Source organism: Protopterus annectens, chromosome 4.part0 (genome assembly GCF_019279795.1).
Source record: "Protopterus annectens isolate FY-2018-M chromosome 4.part0, PAN1.0, whole genome shotgun sequence".
NCBI classification, from domain to species: domain Eukaryota; kingdom Metazoa; phylum Chordata; order Ceratodontiformes; family Protopteridae; genus Protopterus; species Protopterus annectens.
Window position 1 is genome coordinate 635,917,553 of NC_056733.1, and position 25,156 is coordinate 635,942,708.

The 25,156-nt window shown below is 34.4% G+C and overlaps 1 protein-coding gene across 8 annotated transcripts in view; it reads left to right on the forward strand.

Moving 5' to 3' along the window:
• Nucleotides 1-25,156, forward strand: part of CLIP1 (CAP-Gly domain containing linker protein 1) — a 4,646,656-nt gene that overhangs the window by 3,231,366 nt on the left and 1,390,134 nt on the right. For all 8 annotated transcript variants that reach the window (XM_044068589.1, XM_044068590.1, XM_044068592.1 and 5 more), the window contains one exon: nt 1,229-1,366. In XM_044068589.1, the coding sequence (XP_043924524.1) occupies nt 1,229-1,366 (138 nt within the window). The remainder of the gene's footprint in view (nt 1-1,228; nt 1,367-25,156) is intronic.

The window sequence follows — 25,156 nt, forward strand, 5'->3', positions numbered from 1 at the left end:
GTAATATATACAGAAAAAGATTTGAAAAACATTTCCAGTTGCAGTGCTTCTGTAATGAAAGGCTTTTCTGTTCCCCCATTTTGGAAAGTAATGCAATGTATTGCAATATGTAATGTGTAATTAATGTCATAAACTGTGTCACATTCTTCTGACATTAGGCGGATGTCATTATAGGCTAAAGCTCAGCTTTGTTTTGGTTTGTATTTTTTTTTTTGCTTGATTTTTGTGGACTCTGCTGTATGTGTCTTGTCAGATATAATCATTAAATGATTGACACAAGGGAAAAAAACAAGTATACTAGCTTAAAATTAATTTCATATTTTGAGTAAAAATATTTTTTTTTCAGTTTTTAGATGCCATTCAAAATCAGTACATTTTGTATAAGCATACAGCTGCATTAAATCTGTCTGGCAGTGAATTGATATGTAACTAATTTTAACTGAAACACATTAACCTTAAGACTGCAAATGAAATCTATGTTGTTTCGCCAGAATGCAAACCAACTAAAGGTTTACATATAAAAAAAGTAGAACATACTAATAATAAAGCAGGGCAATATTTTGCATGTGTAAAAGGTTAAATCAAGAGTGTTGTTAAGAGAAGTACTTAAGAAAATAAAGAAGATATTAATGGTAATTCTTTGCTTGATGTGGGTGATGTTTTGCACGTAAAAGTTTACATCTTGTATTTTAATATCATGTACTTTATGCAGATATTAATGTTGTACAGTCATACTTAAAATGCATCATACTAGAGCATTCTCATTTGTGTATAACACTTTTGTGTGCTCTAAGTGCTTTATTCATGTAGTGCTTGACCAATATTGAAGTGATTAAGTATGTGGCAAAAGTCATTATGTACAGCCTCACCCACATGCTTCCTCATTTTTTTGTATTCCTCAGCACCCATTAGGGTACCACCATAATTAATAGCATGGTGCCTCAGTTACATATTTCATCCAAAGGACAGTACCCTTCTAGTTATACAGGTGAATCCCACATAAGTTTCAAGTATGACCTCAGTCCCCATCTGGGACTTGAACTTCCAGCCTTCAGGTTTGGAAGTGGATTTGCAGACAGCTGTGCTGTTCTGTACATTGAAATTAACATTTTTCAATGTTATTGGAATTCTGTCTGGATCTGCATATTGTACCTGAAGTGCAATATTTAATAATTTGAAATTCACTTTTTAATCATTGTATTAACCAGTTTTATGCCTTACTATTTAGGCTATTAAACATGCACAAGATGCTTTACATTCAGTGGAGCAGATAAGCAGAGAGAGAGATTCATTACTTAAAGAAAATACCAGCACCATGGCTTTACTTGAAGATTTCAAGCACACAACTCAGAAGCTTCAGGCTGAAGTAAGACGTGTTATTTTTTTCCTTATAAATTTTTTGAAAGTCATGGTAAATAGTCACTTCCCCATCTACTACAAGCTGGTAACATTTGTTTAATATTATGAGATTGTGTTATTTTTATTTATGTATCTTTGTCTGTCTGCTTGCTTATTTACATTTCATACTTGGGTTTCCAGTGCACCTCACAAGGTTGAGAATTAGTGTCATGCTTTGGTCACAGGCATGATCTTATCTTCATTAAACAGTCCTCCTGTAATAAGAAATGACCAAATTTCTTGTTTAAACGCCAGATGCAAAAGTGTAACAGTGTATTATTTTTTTCTTTTCTTTTCTAGTTCTACTGAAGACTAAGCATTTTAATATTGATCAGTTTAAAATGTAGCAGACTAATTTTAATTTAAATGTTGATTTTCTACACATAGTCCCTGCATATTCTCAATAAACTAGTCTGGAAGATGATATGTTTGTAGATGACCCATTTTAGTGTGATTTTGTCATTTGGCTATACCATTTGATGCAAAATTCAAGTCAGAGATCAGTCTTTGATATCTCTTACACAGTCACGCCTTATTGCTGAATTACTTTATCTCCACTTACAGTTTTACTTGTATTTTATTTTTAATTTATCTTTATTGACAAGGAAAGCCCAACTGGATGGAACACATTTTCAATTGAGGCCGGGGTAGAAAAGCTCCATTACAGTGCATTTATATTAACAAGTGAATTTTCGGCAGTTTTCTGAAAAAAAAAAAGTTACCTCAGAAAAACAAAACATAGTTTCAAGACAGGTATATACAGTTAACTATTTACATCAACATGTATAAGCCAATACAGTTGTGGTAGCTGTAAATTCTTGAAGTAAGTGGATTTTTACTGTAGAAGTGAATATTGTTGCAAAGAAATTTACTGTTTTTAAGTTTCAGTACCAAATGGTTTGTAAAGAGTTCAAGATGATGTAGTGAAGAGTATAATTTGGATTAAGTTATAAAATTATGTAAAAGAAAAGATAAAGTAAATTAAAGCAGGACAGTGGTGATAGCATTGGAGCTGGTGAGAAGGTATAACATTAGCTCTGTAGGGGATTTTCAGATGGCTGTAAGGAGGTAAATAAACAGAGTAAGTACATTTTGCTCAATACTCCATGCCTCAAAAACCTTAAAAGTGTGTTTTATACAACATTACAACAACCTGGAGCAACCATATTCTTCTCAAATCAACATTTAATGACTTCTGACACTTACTACTTAGAGATTCTCCAGATCTATAATCTTGCCACATGCTGTCAGCCCGGGAGTGAATAACTTCCTGAGCTAAAAAAAAAAGTTTGCTAAACTAAATCTGTAATCTCACTTCAGATGTCTGAAGACTTAGAAGTTATGGAAGCACAAACTTCAAAAAATAAATACTTGGCAATCAGAACCCGTGAAAAAGATACTATGAACAAAAGAAACAAATCTGACAACAAGGAAGAAAAGAAATCTACAACTTCAAACGCTAAAATGGAACAGTCCTTCAGCATGGAAGAATTAAAATTAGCACTCCATCCAATTTATTCAACCATTTAAATTTTTTTTCATTAAACATCTTTATTAAATTTATCAAGTATGACATAGGTAATCTTACATTTATATAAATGAAAAACATTGACACCACTTCAGTTGCACACATATCATTGCAACAACTGTAGTTGCAAACATTATACATCATTTTAATCTGTCCAGTCATTGTCAGTTAAGAGTCATATGGGTCATTCAAATCCTGCCTCTTAAACCTCGTTCCTTCTCTGCATATGTTGTTCCCACAATTTCCATTTTTTCCTGTGTAGTTTGCTCCTTCCCTTTTCTAAAGATCCTAATTCCAGTTGTTTTGTGTCTGTTACTGTAGTCACTACTTCTAATAAAGTTGGTCTAGACTTTGATTTCCATTTTCTAGTAATTGCTTTTTTTGGCAGCTACCATAATTAAACTTGGCAAGGCTTTACTATGTCTAGGCATTTCCGATTCTGTATCATAGCTCCAAAAAAATCATCTCCCCAGACTCTTCAGTCCGCTCACCCAGCATCTCCGACAGAGCGGTCTGCAGGGAATCCCCAAAGTCTGCCACCTCACTACACTCCCAAAACATATGTCCCAGCCATCTCTTTCCTGCCTGTGACACCTCCAACATTTCACGACCAAAAGGCAAGCACAAACCACTTCACGAACAAGGAATAACAAAAAATGAGCAACGGCAAACAATCCCACCTCCAACATTTGCTATCTACCTGTGGAAAACATTTTTGGAGTCTACTTGGGGTATAAAGATACCTATGTAAACGCATCCAGGCAAAGATCTTAAATCTTGTAGACTTTGTTGCATGTTTGGGAGATACACATATATCCCCCCATTGTCTGTTTGTGAATTGCTTATCCACCCTCTCTTCCCAATTCTTTCTAACCTCCTCTGTTTGATTCTTATAGTTATCAAGCAATATTTTATATGCTCTACTAATTATTCCTTTTTTAATTGTGGCTTCTGTTCCAGATTCTCTTAAAAACTCTACTAGTGCTGGTCTTTCATTTTTGATCCCCCTATTTATTTCTCTTTGCTTATACTGTGATATCAATCCTTGATAGGGAAGGCAATCGCTAACCTGCAGTCCAAATAAATTATTGGCTTTTTCCCATTCTGTTACCTTTCCCATTATAGTTATTTGCTCCCAGTAACCTCACACACTTAACTACTCAGATCCTACTCTTTAACCCGCTGTTATATTATGTTCTTCCTCCTCTATATGACTGTTTCTCCTTCCTGTGATATGTGCAATTTACTAATGATTATGATTATTTTCTTGGGATTGAAATTATGTTATTATGTATCCATACAGTCTGATAATTATGTATTAACTATACAACATTACTCTCCACCCTATGCTAATGTATGTATATCTCTGTCACTTTGTATTTGTTCTGTACAATATTTGATTGCTTGTGGAGCTTTTCTCTCTGGGCCTCCACTAAAAATGGGTTTCTGACCCAGTGGACTTTCCTGGTCAACAAATGTCAATAAATAAATAATAATAATAAATAATACCTTGGTTCCTTTGCCATTTTTCTCCAATAAATTCCAGTCCCCACTTGCCTGTTACCTGTATCCCTGTACACAGTCATCCTTATCAGCAAAATCTGTTTTCTCCATTCTTGTATTGGTTTCATTCTTATAATTCTCCCTGCTATTTTATGAATACTATCTATCAATTTTGAACAGGGGTAGGTCATAGAAGACCTACCATCTATTAATGCCCTCATGGGAGGATTCTTTTGGTCTTTGTGTATCTTGGGTATTCCGAACATTACAGGCAACTTTGGCTGAATGATGTCAATATAGTTGTATGTCTCTAAGTCTATTTTGCCTGCTAGGAAAAGGTCACGGAAATACCCACGATGCGACCTTGAACTACATTAATCTCATTAAGGGAAGAAGTAACATAGGCATCAGATGATAACACTTGCATCATTTTTTCTGTGTATTGAACATTGTCGAACACTACCAAGCCCCCTCCTTTGTCAGGTTTCAAAACCTGACAGTTAAAGAGCCCAGGTTTTTAGCCATTCACGTTGTGCAAGTGAAATATTCATCTCATTCAAAGTACTACTTGATTTTTGTGTAGAAAACAGATGTCTTATATCTAATTCACACATTTGTTCAAATAGTAATAAATTTTGTTGTGTAGGAGGGTTAAAAACGCTAGTCAGTTTCAATTTGTCATTAACATTTGTTGTTTCATTGTTAAAATATAATTTTAAATTTAACTTGCGTATGTAGCATTTCAGATCAATCAAAACTTTAGCTAAACTTCCATAGGTACTTGGAATAAAAGTGTATCCAAGAGCTAACAATTCAACTAGGTCAGAATCTAGTTCCAAAGATGAAAAGTTATAGATAGTAAAATCTTTCCTTGTGTTAGTATATATAACAGGGCCTTGCAAAAAATGCTGCGGACCTATGGGAGAAACATTGTCTGTTAACGTTTCCTCCAATACACATTCCCCCCTTGTTTCTTCTGTTGATTCCCTAAAAAAACTTTATCATTAGGGAGCTCTAAAGGAACCTGCTTATTCTGGTCAGTTCTCCCTGGTCCTCTTTGGTTCTTATAATTGTAGTTAACAGCAGTGGACCCTTTTAACCTATTACTTCTTCTAACTTCCTGTCTAGGTGTATTAGTAAGGTGTTCACCATTTTCACCTTCCAACGAAATTAATTCAGCATTAACAGAAGTAGAAGGCCCATTTAAACCAACAGTATTGGACCCAGTGGACTTTCCTGGTCAACAAATGTCAATAAATAAATAATAATAATAAATAATACCTTGGTTCCTTTGCCATTTTTCTCCAATAAATTCCAGTCCCCACTTGCCTGTTACCTGTATCCCTGTACACAGTCATCCTTATCAGCAAAATCTGTTTTCTCCATTCTTGTATTGGTTTCATTCTTATAATTCTCCCTGCTATTTTATGAATATAATACTCTGTATGATTTTTGTTTTTCTCCTTAAGAGTCTACATCCAAAATCCCAATCTCTCCTTATTTTTTGAGCTCCCCCCTTGTATCATCATCATTCCTGCTCACTTTGAATTATAATTTTCTGCTTGTGCTGTGTACATGAGCCTTAACTGTGTTGCTGTAAAATACCCCATCAAATTAGGTAATCCTAGTCTGCATTGCTCTATTGGAATAATCAGCTTATAGCATATGATCCAAGAAGAACGAAAGGCACTAGTCCAGTGAAGCAATAATACCACCTCTTTATTGAACAACACGGCAAACAAATTAAAAAGCACTCCAAACCACACTATTGTATGAGAAACCAAACGGTATACGATGGATTCAGCGCTTTCATCCACAGGATCGTGGACTTCATCAGAAGCAAACAAGCTAATTAAGTGATACATTATAAGCACTTTTTAGCGCCAACATTTAGTCATATTTAAAAACAGTCAGCTTTCTTAAAAAACATGTCTATTTATCCTAAAAAAAACATTACATTCAGCGTGTGTCGCAGATTCAATAGATATAGACATGTACATAAGTGTATACGGATATATACACGAATGTATGTATCCACTACTAAACTATTACATTCATTAATAAATAAATAATTTTAAATAACCTGTCAAACTATACAAAATGCTCCTAAAATCAGTCCTATAAATCATATTACCCTAAAACTATACCTATATAAAAAATTTTTCATAAAACATACTTCATAAAAAATACTTGATACATTGATAGATTGATAGATTTTTACGAAAGGGATATGTGCGTTCTTTTCTTCTATTCTAATATGAGTGAAAATCATTAAATATGTTATAATATCCATTAAAAATGTACCATTCGTTGTTATACAATTGTTCTTACTCATATTGTATAATAATAATAATAATATATAACTAGACTATTAATAAATGTGATTAAATATTAATGTAGAAATGGTTTTAACGTAATGTGGTCATTTAACCCTGGCTTAGTGGAAGCGTCAGTAAGTATTTGCCATTTTGCCTCTCTCTCGGCTATATATGCCCTGATGTTCCCTCCTCTTATGCTAAAATTTACTCGTTCTAATATTGCAAACTTAAAATGGTGTGTGTTGTCAGTCTCCTGAACATGTCGGCATAATGCGTTACTAGTATCCTCCTTTTTAATTGCATATAAATGTTCATAGATTCGCCTCCTGAATTTCCGTTCAGTTTTGCCTATGTAATAAGAACTACATTTAAAACATTTAGCCATATATATGATATTCATAGTATTGCAATTGCCTCTAACAAACGTTATTTTAGTCCTGTTAATATTGTCCAGGACAATACTTTCTTCTTCGTTGATGACTTTACAATACTGACAACTTCCACATTTTCTAGTTCCTCTATTACTACTAATATACCTGTTATAGCCAGTGTTCTTTTCCAGTATAGACTTTAGGTTCATTTCCATTTTATAAACAAAAGTTGGAACCTCTCCCAGTATCTTCCTTAAATCAGTATCAATGATAAATACATTCCAATATTTTATTATCATATCTTTAATGTAATTAACTTGTGGGGTATAATACAAAATGCATGCCCTATTATACTCTTCTGCCTGCACTGTTTCGTTACTACAACAGGGTCGACCCAACACAGGGGAGTATTTGTTACTCCACTGTCCTATAACGTGTGTTTTAACTTCATGTATTAAAAATTTAGGATATCCTCTATCTAAAAATAGCTTGCTAATGAATTCTATTTCATCTAGCATTTCATTCTGCTTTGAAGTCATTCGTGCTGCCCGAATGCATTGCCCCTTGAATATGCTCTTTTTCATTTTCAAGGGGTAAAAACTAGTATATTCTAGGTAATTATTCGAGAAGGTGTTTTTTCTATAAATACGGGATGAAAAACCATCATTAGTGCTGGATACAAATGTGTCTAAATATGAAATTCCTACCCTGCTGTAATTGTATGTGAATTTAAGAAATGGACTGGTATTATTCAAATATTTTACAAATTCTTCTAATGTCTTTTCATGTCCGTCCCATAAAATAAATATGTCATCAATGAATCTTGTGTATAGTCTTATATACTTGTAATATTGACTTTTGAATACATTTTCCTTTTCCCAATCTAAAAGAACTAACTTGGCAAATATGGGGGCGCATGCTGCCCCCATAGCCACTCCTCTAGTCTGCCTATAGTATTCGCCTTCATAATAAATATAATTATGATCCAGTATAATGCTCATCAATTCCATTGTTACCTTGCATTGCTCCCAATCTAAGGTAGAGTGTTCACGAATACTATTGCTAAAACTCTGCATACCCTGTTCCTTGGGAATACAGGAAAATAAATCAATTACGTCAATAGTTACATATATCAACTCCTTTTTCCAGATTTCAGAGGTCAGTAATCCCAGGAACATCCAGGAGTCTTTAATTAAATGGGGGACGCTTATATAAATGTGTTTCAACCATTTATCTATCACTTGTCCCATAGGGAAGGTCTTCAAACGGCTGCCCGAAATTATGGGCCTGAAAGGTGGGTCATGTATGTTTTTGTGAACTTTGGGCACTCCAACTATAGTAGCTAGTATGGGATAATCCACTTTCATATAGTTGTATAAATCTAAATTAATTCTTTCATCCAATAGCATATCTTCCAAATACATATTAATCCGTCTGTATCCCAAATTAATCTGATTAAGTGATATATTTTCATAATTCCCTGAATCGACTAGTATATCAAACATTTTACTAATATATTCATTGCTGTCGTACAAAACTATGCCTCCCCCCTTGTCGGGCTTCATAACCCTAACTGTCCTATCGTTCTTTAAGTGTTGTAATAATGTAATCTCTTTTTCATTTAAGTTACTATAATTTTTGAAGCCCCTTATTTTATTTTTTAACATATATAAATCCCTTGTGACTAATTTTTCAAACAGTATAACTTGCGGATGTGGGGGTGGCATAAATGTACTTTTTTCCTTCAAAGCACTTTTTTCAATCTTTCTAGTTGCTTCCTTGAAATGTACAGCCAGATTTAATTTTCTAGTATATTTTTTAATATCAATTACACTGTCAACTACCTCAAAATTCATATTTGGCACATATTTCAAACCCTTAGAAAATAAGGAAAAAAAATTCCTTTCCAATTACTAAATCAGTGTAATTGAATATATTAAATCCATTGGATTGGTGCAAGACTAACTTTGCCCGCACATCATCATCTTTATCTGGATAATACTCATCACTAACTCTCTTGTTTATACAAATAGCCGTACCTTTCCCTACCATCGTCGTTGTCTCCAGTTCTGGTTGTTCCAATACTCCTTTCTTGTGTTTCTCCCATTTCCTCTCCATTTCCAATTTCTCTGCTGATACCTGTTCATATCCTGATCGCTGACCCCCCTGAAAATCCTGATTTTCATAAGATTCCTTATGAGCACAGTTAATTCCTCCTTTATTCCTATAGTTGTACTCCACTTCAATTACATTTATTTTTTGTTGATTAACTATATTCCACTCATATACCTTCCCATCCCTATAGTCTCTCATATCCCTCTCTATTTTCTTACTTTTTCTTTGCACTATACTATTAGCTTTCCTGTCGGCTTCCATAAACTGTTTATAATATAAATTCTCCCATTGATCAAACACTAGATTTTCAGTTACATTCTCGTTCAATGTCTCTACCATTTCTATGTATTTACACAATTTTTCATCATTCTTTTTCACCAGTAGTTTCATATAATCTATACCAAAGCGGTTGAACAAATTCTTCACAATTACAATTATTTAATTCAATGCCCATTGGTTTCTTAAAAAATCTAAGTCCCTTAGGGACTATATTCAAAATAATACATTTGTTCAAATAGGCATTGTCAATTTTAATACCTCTTATTTTACCTATGTATTTTCCCAGTGCATAGATATTTTCCCTAACAGTTCCTTGGCTGTATTCTGCAGCCACTTTGCCTGTTGTTTCACAACTTTTAACATTTTCAAAACATATATCAGCTGATAAAAAATCATCCATTGTATCTCTAAAACCGTTGGCACAATTGTTATTACAGCTGTCTGTTTTGACTGAAATGTTAGCTCTTAGACTAGAGCTTTGTTGTACTGTCCTATTAGGAGCTTTTGTACTGCTTGTAATGGCAGAGGAAAAAGTTTTACCTGCCATCACTCACTTTGGTTTGGTACCAGTACGTTTAGATTCATCATCTATATTGTAAAGTGAAAAGTCAAAAGTGAAGTCTTTTTCCGTTAGTTTGCTGTTATCCTGAGTCTTGTTCCGAATATCTGTACCATTACGTTGTTGAGAAATAGAGCCTACAGAACGCTGACCACTGGGAATGTCAAAATCAACGTCACTCGAACTAGACAGTTTGCCAGTACCGTGTGTATAGGTAACTCCTGTTCGTTTAGGCTCAAGCTGAGGCATAAGCTCCAGTAACCGAGTGACTTCCCCTTTCAGTGACGATACCTCCGTTCGCAGCTCACTGATTTCGTCAGTGCTGCTAGGCGTACGCTTCCCGGTGGCCTGTTCCCTCTGGATATCTATAACAATGAACCAGATACAGGAAATAAACTCCACGAACCACAATGATAGTATATGATCCAAGAAGAACGAAAGGCACTAGTCCAGTGAAGCAATAATACCACCTCTTTATTGATCAACACGGCAAACAAATTAAAAAGCACTCCAAACCACACTATTGTATGAGAAACCAAACGGTATACGATGGATTAAGTGCTTTCATCCACAGGATCGTGGACTTCATCAGAATCAAACAAGCTAATTAAGTGATTCATTATAAGCACCTTTTGGCGCCAACATTTTGTCATATTTAAAAACATAGTCAGCTTTCTTAAAAAACATGTCTATTTATCCTAAAAAGAAATTACATTCGGCGTGTGTCGCAAATTCAATAGATATAGACATGTACATAAGTGTATACGGATATATACACAAATGTATGTATCCACTACTAAATTATTACATTCATTAATAAATAAATAATTTTCGTTCTTCTTGGATCATATACTATCATTGTGGTTCGTGGAGTTTATTTCCTGTATCTGGTTCGTTGTTAAGAATCAGCTTATCCCACTTGTTCCGTGCTGCCTCCCCTTCCCAGATATAATCCTTCAACTCTTTTTAATTGCTATCCATAGCTTCTCTTCTGGTTAATAAAAAATATGCCTGACTTGTGATAAGACTAAAGGGACTAAAAACATTTTAATTGCTTGCATCTTAGTATCCATATCCATATAACAAAGTGCCAGTTTCTAAATTTTTGTATCATCTTCTGTTTAGCCTCTTCCCACATATCCGTAGCTGCCACAACAGAGTCCTTTCTAAGCCATACTCCTAAATACTTCATTTTATCATTTCCCCATAAAAATGGATATTGCTGGACCAATTTATGTGTGGGTACATAATTTACCGCTATTGTTTTAGCTTCATTAATTTTGTATCCTGAGAAGATTTGAAACTATCTTAAAATATTCCACAACACTGTAATGTTCTTTTCTGGTTTTGTCATGTATAAAATAATATAATCTGCAAATAGAGCCAGCTTTTCCTGACTTCCATACCAATTATATCCTTGAATTTCTGAGTCTTTTATGTTCTTTGCTAGTGGTTCTAAGTATAATGCAAACAATAAAGGGGAGTTATCAGAGAGGACCCCACCCACTTTGTTTCACCTCTAATCCCCGATATATATATATATATATATATATATATATATATATATGTGTGTATATATATATATATATATATATATATATATATATATATATATATATACATACATATATATATATATATTTAGATAGATATATATGTATATGTATATAGTTAGAATATATATATATATATATATATATATATATATGGAGTTAGAATATATAGTTAGGGGGGGTGTGGGAGGCACAGAATGATGATGATAATAACGAACTGTCGGGCAAAGGAACTGTCAGGCAGTTGGGCTGCCTGAAATTTCTGTCGGGCAAATGAACTGTCAGGCAAATGAAAGTGACCCATATATATATATATATATATATATATATATATAGGTCTACTGTCACATGTTCGACATAACATTGTTCAAATATACAGATGTCCGAAGCAAATATTCGGAAATCTGAATACCGAACAGTGTTAATGTCGAACCGAACATTTCAGTGCAGTCGAATGTCAAAAATGTCGACTACACTGAAATGCTCCTACTTACACAACATACTACAACCTGATGCACCCCCACACCCCCCTTACTTCTATATAAAAACTTAGAGATCGGACTACAGTGAGGGTAAGGGTTCATTTCCCCATCCCCACTATAGTGCGATCTGCACCACAATGTTGGAGCTGACAACAGCGGCCATTCGCTCATGTCAGCTTCGGCATTGTGGTGATCGCCCTACCGGTTCTGCCAAGTGGTTTTCGCACATAGTTTGTTCGTCTAAAAGACGAACGAGCATGTGATAGTAAACCATATATATATATATATATATATATATATATATATATTTATGCACACACATATATACATGGACACTTCTAATCCACCTTTTAATTGTATCACAGAAAGCAAATGCTTCCATTGCCCTGCTCATGAAATCCCAATCTACTTTGTCAAATGTTTTCTGTGCATCAAGACAATAACAGTGGTATTTTCTTACATTCTGCTTCCCTCTGGATCATCGGTGTTCTGTTAATGTTGTCAAATGTTTGCCTCCCTGCCACAAAACCACACTGATCCATATCTATCAATATTTTGGTATCACTTTTGCCATTCTTTTAGCCATTATAGACATAAACACTTTATAATCATGTCAACCAACTGCCACAAGAAACTGTAGAACCACACAAGCACAGCACGACACAGCAACTGCAGGGTACAATTCTTTATTCATAAAGCTTTAGCGCTTTCAAGAAAGTGCTAAAGCTTTGTGAATAAAGAATTGTACCCTGCAGTTGCTAATGTCATGCTGTGCTTGTGTGTTTCTTTCTATACTTTATAATCATGGTTTAGGATTGAAATGGACCTGTATGAAGCTGGATCTGATGGATCTTTACACTCTTTAGGTATTACCGTTACCACCGCTTTCTTCCAGGATGCTGGTACTTCTCCTCTTAAAATACTGTTAAACAAAACCTTCCAGATCTTTATCATTTTTCACCTCCTAGCTTCCAAACTTCCACAGGAATACCATCTATTCCTGGGGACTTTCCTGTACATTGGTTATACATAGCCATTTTTATGTCATCTCTTCCTATCCTGTTAATAATTTCATCTACCTCTAACCTTGGCATATTTAATTCTTCCGTAAACATTTCCAGTTGTACCTTTTCTTGATTTCCATATTTCTCTGCTTTATACAAACTTTCATAAAATTTCTGAAATATTTCTAATACTTCTATAGGATCTTTTGTTATATTCCCTGTTATAGGCTCCCTAAACTTGGTGGCAGCCCTTTCCACTTTCTGTTACCCGAGTTGTGCTAAAAGTTTTTTGCTCTAAAGTTATCATCAAAAACAGTTGCTTAACAGCAATCTTTCTAAAGTAGTGCATATTATCAAGGTAATCCCTTATTTTCTGTTTAGCATTCTGCATTTGATCCTTTTCTAGTTCTGAGAGATTCCCCCTATTTTGCAATATTTTAATATTTGTCAGTACCTCTAAATAATTCATTACACTTCTTAACCATAACTCCCTTTCCTTTATTTTCACCCTAGTTTTAAACTCCACTTTAATTTTATCCCACTCTCTAGCTATATTTTCAGAAGAAATTTGTATCTTCTCTAGTAGCTTCTGAATTAATTCCAAAACCCATTCATTAAATTCCTCTTTTTTCAGCCAGTAGGTGGGAAAGCACCAGTGTCTCATTTTTATTTCATTACCTTGCGTTTTTATTTTAATGATTATTGGTGCATGATCTGAAATAGTTATCGGGTGTGTTTCAAGACTTTCATTTAAATGCACGTTCCTGTGAGATATAAATTCCATCCAACATAGCCCAATTTTTGTATCTTTGAGAATAATATGTAAATTCATTCCAAATTCCTAGTACTGAATGCACATCTTCCATGCCAAACATTTTCATAAATTTCTTCAAAAATCTACCCTCCTTTGTTACCTTCTAGCCCCCCCCCCCAGACACATCTTCAGTGTTGCAAACCAAATTCCAGTCTCCACCTGCAAGTAATATTCCTTGCTGAAAGCTGATTATTTCTCCCAGAATTTTCATAAGTTCCATTATAGCAGTTGTACATGGAATGTAACTGCATGGCAGTGTAACCCTCCTCCCTTGCCAGTAGCCCCTTAGTAGTACATATCTTCCATTATTATCTTTTTTCCTCTGCTAGAATGATTGGAGGTCCTCTTGCAGTTAATATAAGTATTAATTTTTTTTCCTTTGCTCCAGATATTCCGCTGAATAGGCAACCTGAAAACCTTTCTTTATCAAATTCACATGTTTATTTTTTCCAGGTGTGCCTCCTGTAGCATAGCTATATGCACTCTACATTTTTAATATAGTTCACTACTCTTTCTTTTTTATATTTATCTGTATGACCATTCAGACTGAAATACATTACAGAAGGTCATTTTCTTATATAGTTATTATTACCTTTTATGTATAACTGCTTTTATGTTAAATGTCTAGTTCCAACTTTTATGTTACGTGCATATACTGTTCAGCAGGGTGGTTTATAGAGTTGTTTCTTGTCATATCCATTTGAGCCTATGCCACATCTTGCATAACTTTTTTTTTGAAAGCCCTCAAACAGAACAAGCAACCCCCTAAACCATATCAATTTAATAAAAACACACAAAACTATGTACATCTTCAAATAACTGAAGTTTTTGCTTCCTGATAAGAACAAAAGCTCTGAGTGGATAGCCACACAGACAGGATAGAGTTAACCTCAAAGAAAGGTTAGTCATGCTAAAATGCATGGTACAGTTTGTGCTGTTAGCAAGTGCTATTTGATTTTGTCTATCTTTATAGCTCTCCCATCTGAGAAAACATTTGAATGCTTTCAGTAAACACTTTCTCCAAGTCATTTCTCTTTATCAAATTGTCTTCTAGTAACATGCAAGCAGATGCAAAACTGCTAAGGTCACCTTGTTTACCAGAAAAAAGTTGTATAACATTTACATGCTTTGTAATAAACTTGTTACTGGATAAACACCTAGGATCTTAAAATCCAGTCATTTCCCTATGCAAGCATGAGAAAAAGCATACTTATTTTTCTTTTGTCATAGTCTCTTATCTAGACCCTTCCTCTCTCCCCTTTCCTTATTTCCTCTTTTTTTCTTTCTTATATACATTGCAGTGCCTTTCTATATCCTCCTTAGCATGCACTTCATCAAAAATGATTTTGTCCCTCCAGGGAAGAACACCTTAAGGACAGCTGGATACTGCCGTTTGAATGTCACACCTGCGTCTCGACATTCCCTGGATAGTGGAATGAATTAACTCCTCTTCTGCTAGGTGTACAATGAGTAATCATTCTCCACAAACACTCTCCTGTCTCCCACTTTTAGTATTTTGTCCTCCTGCCACCATTTTGTCATGATCAACTCCTGCTGGTAGGATTGCATCTTTACTAATAAAGGTCTAGGTTGCTTTCTTATAGCTAGATTTGGAGCATACATATGATGTGTACTTTCAGCTAAGAACTCCTGCTGTGGAATACCAGGCCAGTTGCTTATTTGTGCTTTTATAAAATGAATGCAGTCTTTTCCTTCTAGCTTCTCTGCTATAGCTGAAAATCTCAGGTTTTCCATATGTGCTCTGTAATTCTATTATTTTTTTAAACATCTCTTCCTGAGTAGTTTCATATTCAGCCAGCCTTTTCTTCATTTCGACCTCTAATTTATGCAGAGTTATCATCTCATCTGAATACATGTTTAAAGCTTCTTCCATTTTTTCCAGCCTTTTGTTGTTTGTGCTGATATAGTCCATCAGTATTTTGTTTATTTGAACCAGGTCTGTGTGCAGTTGTCTTATATCTCCCTGTAGGTCACTGGAAGTCATGTCTGAGATTTACGTTGCTTTTTGTTGAGCATAACTTTCCCCAGTCAGTGTTTCTTCCTTACTTTTTGTAGCTTATTTTTTCCAGGTCTTATACATTTCCTTTTTCCTTGCATTCAGGCAGTGCACTTACTAGCCAGTTACTGAAATTTACCCATAAACACAAGTCTACTGACCTTCTCTGCTTTTCACACTGGCAGAGCTAGAAACAAGCTGTTACTCAATGTACAACCATCTTGGAAGTCCCAACCATTTAAATCTCGTCAGAACAGCTGTCTTATATCTCTGGCACATTGAAGCATCTAATCAACTTGATAACGTCTGAACTCTGCTAAGGCAAAATTGAGGTTTTGTCCCCTAATTGACTCTCATGAAATAATTAAAATTAATGAAAAAAATCACAGATCCCAAAGCACGAAACAAACTGAACAATATTCTGATCACAGGGATTCATGAAAGACTAGAAAATTAAAAACCATAAACTCTTTGGTTTTTCTGCAAATTACTTCTCACACGTTACAGTAAATCCTGTAAAGCTTTTTTTCTTGTACTTCCACTTTCCAATTAGAAAGCCATGGAGAAACTACACAATTGCTGTGATTACTCAACACTCGTCCTTCAGCTGCAGTAGGAAGTGCTGGTTGGTTGTCATTATGAAATGCTACATGACATTTTCCTCCCCATCACCCACAGCAGTCAAAGAGACTTTGTTTTTTCCTCAAGAAAAGAATGCAAAGGTTTACTGCTCAGACTTTTTCAGATGGAAATGTTCTACTTATTTTTAAATTCTAGATATGATTTACGGATCACAAACTTCCTTTTATTAAAATCTTACATTCCAGTTTTGAGCAGTAATTAATTTACTGAAAAACATGCTATATATTATTTTATAAAACATTTTCTTCATTTGAGGCATTACCAGCTTATTTTCAAATTGATAATCTTGAAAAAACATTTCTTTCTAAAATGTAAGTACCTGATTAGCATTTTTTTATTGTATTCGAAGATTGAGCTTTCAGTACTAGTTACCTCTTCTAAATTGTTATGATCTACTTAAGAGCTGCTAGAATTATTGTGTTACTTTTAACATTAATGACCTAGAGTAGCTACTTAATAAGTTAGGAGTGTGATTACATTTTATATCGGTTAGAAACCTGGTAGACTAAATCTTAAAAATCTTGTGTGTTTTTAGAGTGAGGTTTATGCTGGTTTTAACTGTTCTTATATTATCTTTATTAGTTTGAAAACTAACAGGTTGGCATAATGATTAAGGTGTTTGCCATATAGAGACAAGGTGCAGGGTTTGATTTTAACATTGAGTAATTGGCTAGGCTTAAAATGGCCCATAAGGTCAGTTAGCCTAATACTAATCTGTAAACTTATGAACCTATTGACTAATAGATTTATCATTTCTAATGTTTTTCTCTTCTCAAACTTATGAGATTGGTGTTAGGCTCAGCGGCGTAGAGGATATTAGTTACATTATTAATTTTCACATACTATATAGCAGGCTGTTATTACATACTCAGCATCAACAACATCTAGTCAATTTTCAATAAAGAATATTCTGTACAAGTTAAATATAAGTCAGACTTATTCAAGAACCCCACATGGAATCCTGAACAATGAATAAGGTGGAACAAGTTTCTCAAAGAACCTGGAAATTCTAAAAATAGAGCTGGCATGGCCATTTTAATTAAATCGTCACTTCATGAACAAATCATAACATCTGATTTAGATAACTAGGGGATTATAGTGTTACATGGTAATTAAATCTACCAAATTAGACAAATCAATACCTCTAAATCTATGTGCCCCTTGTTCATGGCAAGATGAATTTATTTCTAATATTCACAGCTAACTTAAGACAAAAATGTCTTCATTATTGCAGATGATTGGAAGTCAATCCTTCACCCTAACAAAAAACACTCAAATCCAAGTCTGCAAATGTTTCAACTTTATCAGCAATTCTTGAACTAGACTGAGATCTCAAACTTGCCGATCCACTGAGAAATGCACAACACCTCATGTTCTAATTATAAATATCCACTTTACTTGGGATGTCACAATTCACTGTCAAGAGTTGACTACTGCTTATTGTCAGAGACGTTGATTTATGCTACTTCTGAGACTAGATTTTTCTGCACATTCAAAAATCATTCTTGGAACAAACCTAAGCCACCAAAAAATATGACCTGCTCATCAACCCTAAATCCTTGGCTACTTCAAAAGAAAGAAGTAAAAATAAAAATTAGTTCCCTACTGGATAACTTTTACTCAGACTTATATAAGGTGCAGATTGGTAGATGTAAAGACCCAGTTACAAGGAATTCTAATTGTTAAAGCTGTTTTTATAGACGTTTTTAAACAAAAAGAAACCAACTTGAAATCTAGTTTCTAACCTTGAAACTAAGCAAACTCCTTATTTTGATACCAAACTTGAAAACCAAATAAAAAAATACAGACTGTTAAATCTCCTTTACCAAGAACAATTATCCTGGTTTGAATCTAAAATGATTGCATTATACTCTGAGTAGGCACATACCTCTCTGAAATTCCTTGCTCGAATCATAAAAATCAAGTCTTCCCCCATTCATTCTTTAATTTTAAAGAAATATAATTATAAACTATAAAGAAGACATTCTGGAGACTTTTGTCAGTTTTTTCTCTCATATGTACAATGATCTTGATGGTTCATATACCAATTTTGAATTTAACTATCTAAACCAGATCAGCTTTCTGATTATTAATCCAACCCAACAAGATGCTATATCTAAACTACTCTGTCACTTATAAATCACCTCTTTCATTAAACTGCTGAAAAATGGAAAAGCCTCTGAACCTTCAGAGCTGAATTCTACAAATATTTCCAAACCATTATTTCAGAGAAGCTTCTAAAATTGTTATAATGATATTATGACTTTTCATGTTTTACTTAAACCAATCTAAGGGCATTCTGATTCTCAAACAAGACCCTACTGATCCTTCAAATTACAGACTTATAAAACTTATAAATGTGGATGTGAAGATTTATGTATCCATTCTAAGAGACTGACTTAAATCCATCCTGTCAAATGTTATCCTCCTTTCAGTCTAGCTTCTTATTTAACAGACAAATAAGTGATCATACCCTAACTGTGGAATCTGTTCAAACCATAATTTGTCCTTCAAGACAAAAATCGATTTTTTTTTAGATAAGACTCTTGTAAAGCGTTTGATTGAATACCCTTTAAATTTCTATTTGCCATACCAAAGACATTAACTATATTCAAATTTTATATACACATCCTTCCTCCAGTTTTCGTATAAATAAACACTTCTCTTCACCTGCATATTTAAAAAAACATGGTAACACAAGGCTACCTATTTTCCCCATACTTTATTTGTACACCAAACCTCTTCTAATCTCTCTAATCCACAAATCTTGCTATAATTTTCCCAAACCTGCTAAAGCAAACCTTCCAATTACTGTCTGTGTTGATGACCTAAATATTTATTTTATGAACCCCAATTCTGACATTCCAAAAATTGTGGGATCCATAAACTCATTTGTGAAGTTCTCTAATTTCACACTTAACCTACAGAAATCCCTCATATTTCCACTTTACAACAGTGTGTTAAAACCACAAATCTATACCTGCTTCAAACCAGCACATCCTTAAAACACATAGTTATATATTTTCATCATGACCTAGCTCTACTTTATAAAAATACTAATATATACAAGTCATGGCCCTATATATTAAATGACATAGAATGTTAGTCCAAGTTTAACTTCTATTTCCTTTCCAAAACTACTATTACTAAACTGAGTATATTTCACTGAATTCCTTTTTTATATGATGCCTTTATTCCAAATTAATTTGATCTCCCAAATCTGTTTGAATTTCTTATAGTAAAGTGAATGCTCCTAAATGAAATGGTGATATAAGCACACAGGATTTTTATCTATACTACCCTATAAATTCTAGTAAGCTTTATGTACCATCATCTATAACCCACAGGACAATATATGGGTACCTGCATTATGAAATCCTGTTCGTGTACCCCCCCCCCCCCACACACACACACACTCTTCCCTTTCTAGAATTAAAAGATTTAAAACATTTTAAAATTCATAGTTTCCTAATAAATTAGATTTTCATCTTCAAAATATTAATACAATCTTTGTTGTCCTTTAGCAACAGTTAAACTTAAAATTTAACATCAAGTTGAGTAATATTGTTCGATCTGTCCAGTTGCCTTTTAAAGACATTTGTTAAGTCTTTCTAATTCTTTCTTCTGAAAAAAAATCAGAACAAAGCTTAATTTGTTGAAAGGTTACCTACCTCTGATAAATCAATTTCTTAACTTTCTCCATGCCAGATTTTCATGTACACCGCATCTGGGCAACAAAGTCCTCTTTGTAAACAAGTTATGGTCCTCCCTCAATTCAGCAAAAGCTATTTCTAATGCATACAAGCTAATCTTGAATTACAGATTCCATAATTAATATTGTCATACTGGATCACTATTCAGTCTTAGTCTGAATGATGTAGTACTCGTTAATGTGTTTTACTTGAACTAAACATATTAAAATTATTCTTTACCCAGCTTATGATTGTTATTTCTTATTTAACATCTTATAGTATGGCCAAGTTTTTTCCAGGGGTTTCTTCTTCATGTACAGCTTCTAGAGAGAAAAAAAAGTTGTAGTTCATTTTCTTTTGGTTTGACATTTCTCTAACCTCTGGTCCCAACTAAGCTCTAAGATCCATTCCTTTGGTTATAGTAACATTTCCATCTCTTGGAAATTTGCTGTTTTACACATTTCATCAAACAAGTTAAACACAGGCAGGATGAAATTCCTGATTGTCATCTTTATGCTATTAAAACTCTATGGAAATTTGCTGTTTTACACATTACATCAAACAAGTTAAACACAGGCAAAATGAAATTCTTGATTGTCATCTTTATGCTATTAAAACTCTATCACTAAAAACTATCTGGAACTCAAAATCATTGAACTGGAAATCATTTATAGAAATGGCACACTAAATGTTTCAAATTTAGATTAAATGATCCTACTGCTAAATACTTATAGCTGTTGACATCAAAAAATATTAGAATTCATAATCCAGAGGTCTTGATTTCAAAACCTGTACTGTTTGGGCTCTGTTAAGTATCTAGTTAATTACTAGTCTTTTAACTACACTGGTATCAATTCACTCTTCTCATTATCTTATTAATACTTGTTTTCTTTGCCTGTAAAACAACCAGGTTGGAATGCATATAGTCTACGTAGTTATTCTTGCATGTTTCATAAGTTTTATTTTTTATTTAGATTTTTTTTTCATATGGTGTGTATTTATTGTAAAACCTAATAAAATGTTTAAAAGTAGTTCAATCAAAGCTGTTATTACCTAATTGGTATGTGTGGAAAGTTTATAAGTTTAGGTATATACAGAATTCATGAGTAGCGGAGAGTGGTGGATTGGGGCAGTTACTGTAAGAAAAAGATGAGTAGTATTTAAGAGGGGTGTGAAGTGTGTACTGGTTAAAGTTCAGGAGGGCAGTATATTAGGAGTATATTGATTCAAGTATAGGAGGGAAAAAAGTTAGGGATGGGTAAGATGTTTGTGCTTTTGCTAGAAGTCTTAACCTGATAATAAACATGAACATGACCAAGATTGGATAAGGCATTGTTTGAGCTGGATTTTATAGTTTGGGAGTTTCATAGGCCATGGTGGTGCAGCAGTTAGCATTGTCACCTCACAGCAAGAGGTTCTCCCGTTCAGTTCTCTGCTGGAGCGCCTTCTGTGTGGAGTCTGCATGTCCTCCCCGCGGTCAAGTCATGTTAAAGACATGCAGGTAGGTGCATGCATGAATGGGCTTCCTTCTTTGAATGTTGGGCGTCAGGCTGGCAACTTGGCACTGTAAAAATCCACTGCCAATCATTAGCGGACGGGAGTTCTGCTGTGGCGACCCATAACCAGGAAAAGCCAAAAGATGACTAGTGATGGTGTTCCATAGTTTAGAGGCATAACATGAGTACTGTGAGTTCTGTGATGAATTATTTGCGTTGCTAACACTTATTGGAAACTTATCAGCAGAATGGAGGTCTCTTGTGGGTACATAGGGCAATAGTATATTTTTTAACGCAAGGCAGTTTTCAGGATATGTCAGTTTGTATGCCATAACTAGCAGAGAGTATGTTAGGTAGTTGTAACGCTCTAGCCAGTTTAGCTGTTACACAGTTTGGTAGGTGTGGGTTCAGTAGGACATTTAGCTACTTTGTTGTAACCTAAGGATAGTTTGGATTTTAGTGTACAGCTTAGATTTATAAGGATATGTGAGGCATGTAAGAGTGTTGGAATCAAATAGTTTGAGGCTAGAGTTTGTCTTGCTGGGTCTTTAAGGTACTGTTTGGCCCCTGTAGAGTGAGCCAAGTTTCTATTGGTTCTTTTAAATTTATTTGTATGTGTTTATTGGGGTAGTGCACTGATCCGTGTTGACCAGTTTTAAGACTCAGAATTGCTTGAAGAATATGTAGATCAAATCTGAGATTCTCATCTATTACAATGCCCATTAATTTGATATGTGTTACTAACTTGTTTTTTAAACACATTTATTAAATTTTTGGTTAAGATGGGCAAAAACTGTCTTCAACAGAAAAAAACAACCATATTAATAATTTTTCCTTTTACATACATTATATATCATATATCTTTCCTTTACTTGTAATTATCATCAGTCAGTCATTACATAGATTCCTGAATTAGTGCATTCCCTTAAACCTCACTTGTCCTCCTCCCACAATTTCCATTTACTTTTGTGTAATTTGTTCCTTTCCTTTCCTTTTTCTAAACATCCATCTTCCAAGTCTTTTATCTCCTTTTATAAGTTCAGTACACCAAATGCAGTTGGGTTGTACTTAAATTTCCATTTTGTAGAAGCTCTTTTTGGCGGACAACAGCCAACAGAATTAAACATTAATATGACCTTACTATTTCTAGGCATTTCAAATCCTTTGTCCCAGCTCAAAAGATTAATTTCCTTAGTTATAGCTATTTTCTCACCCAGTGTTTTGGCAAGAGCATTTTGCCGGGAATTTGTACAATATGTCAACTCATTACCCTCCGAAAAAAATATGTTCCCATTTACCTTTTTCTTCCTGATCACACCACCATTTGCTGTCTGCATAAGGAAAATTTCCTTGAAGCCTGCTTAGGGTATAAAAATACTTATGCAAACACTTCCAAGCAAAGACCCTAAACCTTCTGGACTCTATTGGATACTTAGGAGCTCTGCATATATCCTCCCGGTGTTCTCTTGTAAATTGCTTTTACAGTCTCTTTTTCCCAATCTTTTCTAACCTTCTCTGATTGATTCTTATAGTTTTCATACAGTATTTTATATGTCATACTAATTATCCTTTTTTAACAGCAGCTTTTGTTCTAGAGTCAGGGCAGGGATTTCACTTTAGATTCCCCTGTCCCTCTCTCTTTGCTTGTACTGTGACATCAGTCCATGGTAAGGAAGACAGTCTCCAGCCTGCAGTCCAGTCATCATCTTGGCCGCATCACACTCTATTATCTTTCCCGCTCTAGTTATTTACTCCTAATACCGTGGATCCTTTTCCAGTTTTCTCAAGTAAGTTCCAGCCTCCTGCTGCCTGTTTTCTGTACCCGTTCTTAGTCATTCATCCCTATTGGCAAATTCTCCTTTCTCCATTTTCATGTTGATGTAGTTTTTGGAATACTTTCTGCTACTTTATGAATATCATATTCTGTATGGTTGTTATTTTCCTTAAAGAAATGTATCCAAAAATCCCATTCCATCTCTCTCTCTATATATATATTTCTTGAACTTCCCACTGCTTCATCATCTCTTTCTATTTTGAATTTTAATCTTCTGCTTGTCTTTTGTATATGAGCCTTAACTGTGTAGCTCTAAAATATCCCTTTAGAGCTGGTAATCATAAACCAACTTATTCTAGTGCAAATATACACTTATCCCAATTGAATCTTGCCCTCTTCTCCTATCAGATAAATTAATTCAACTCTTTATTTATCATTGCCACAACTTCTCTGGTTGATAAAAATATGCCTGACCCATATATAAAATTAAAGGGACAAAAACATTTCTGCAATGTGTATCTTAATATTCATATCCATAAACAGAAGCCTCCAGTTTCTCAGTTTGTGTTATCTTTTGTTTAGTCTCTTCCCACGTATCCTTAGCTGCCATAACAGAAGCCTTTTTACTCCATATTCCTAAATACTTCATTTCATCATGTCCCTGTGGGTATTGCTGAACCAGTTCATCTGTTAGTACATCATTTACAGCTATAGCCTTTGTTTTATCTTCATTAATTTTATATCCTGAAAAGGCCTGAAACTGTCTCAAAATGTTCCACAGCACTGAGATGTCCTTTTCTGGATTTATTAGGTACAAAACAATAGCTGCAAATAAAGCTGGCTTTTATGATGACAATAACAATTGTATTCTTGCATTTCAAAATATAAAGCAAATAACACAGGGAAATGGAACACCCCTGCTACTTGTTTAGTTCAAACGCAACTTATCAAAGAGGAACCATCCCAATTCTTGCCACACCAATCCTTCATCCATCCTCCTAATTAACCTTATTAATGTATCAACGAATGCAAATGCTTCAATTTCCTTGTTCATGAAATCCCAGTTTACTCTTATCAAATGCTTTTTCTGCCTCAAGACCCACTAACAACAGTGGGTTTCTTTACATTCTGCTTTCCTCAAATGTTTGCCTCCCCTCCACAAAACCTCAGTGATCCTTGTCTAAATTTTTGTAACACTTTTCTCATTCTTTTAGCTAGTATAAACACTAAATATAATTATGGTTTTAATTAAAATGGGTCAGTACGAAGCTTAGTCTGACTGGCCTTTACCATCTTTAGGTAATATGCACACAACAACTTTCTTCCACGATGTAGTTGTTTCTCCTGCTTTTAAAGTATTGTTAAAGTCTTCTAGATCTTTGCCACTTTCTTCCTTCCTGTCACTCATTCGTCTCTAATACATATAACAAGAAGGCTTGGGGTTTCATTCAGATGCTTTTAGATGTGCAAACACATCAGGATGGATAGTAGCATCATTAAATACGAGCAAACTAGTTAACAAACAGAGCTTACATACATACATACATGCTTACACCTCAACAGCTAACTACAAAATGGCAGTCAGGCTCGCATGTGTTCTGTATTTATACT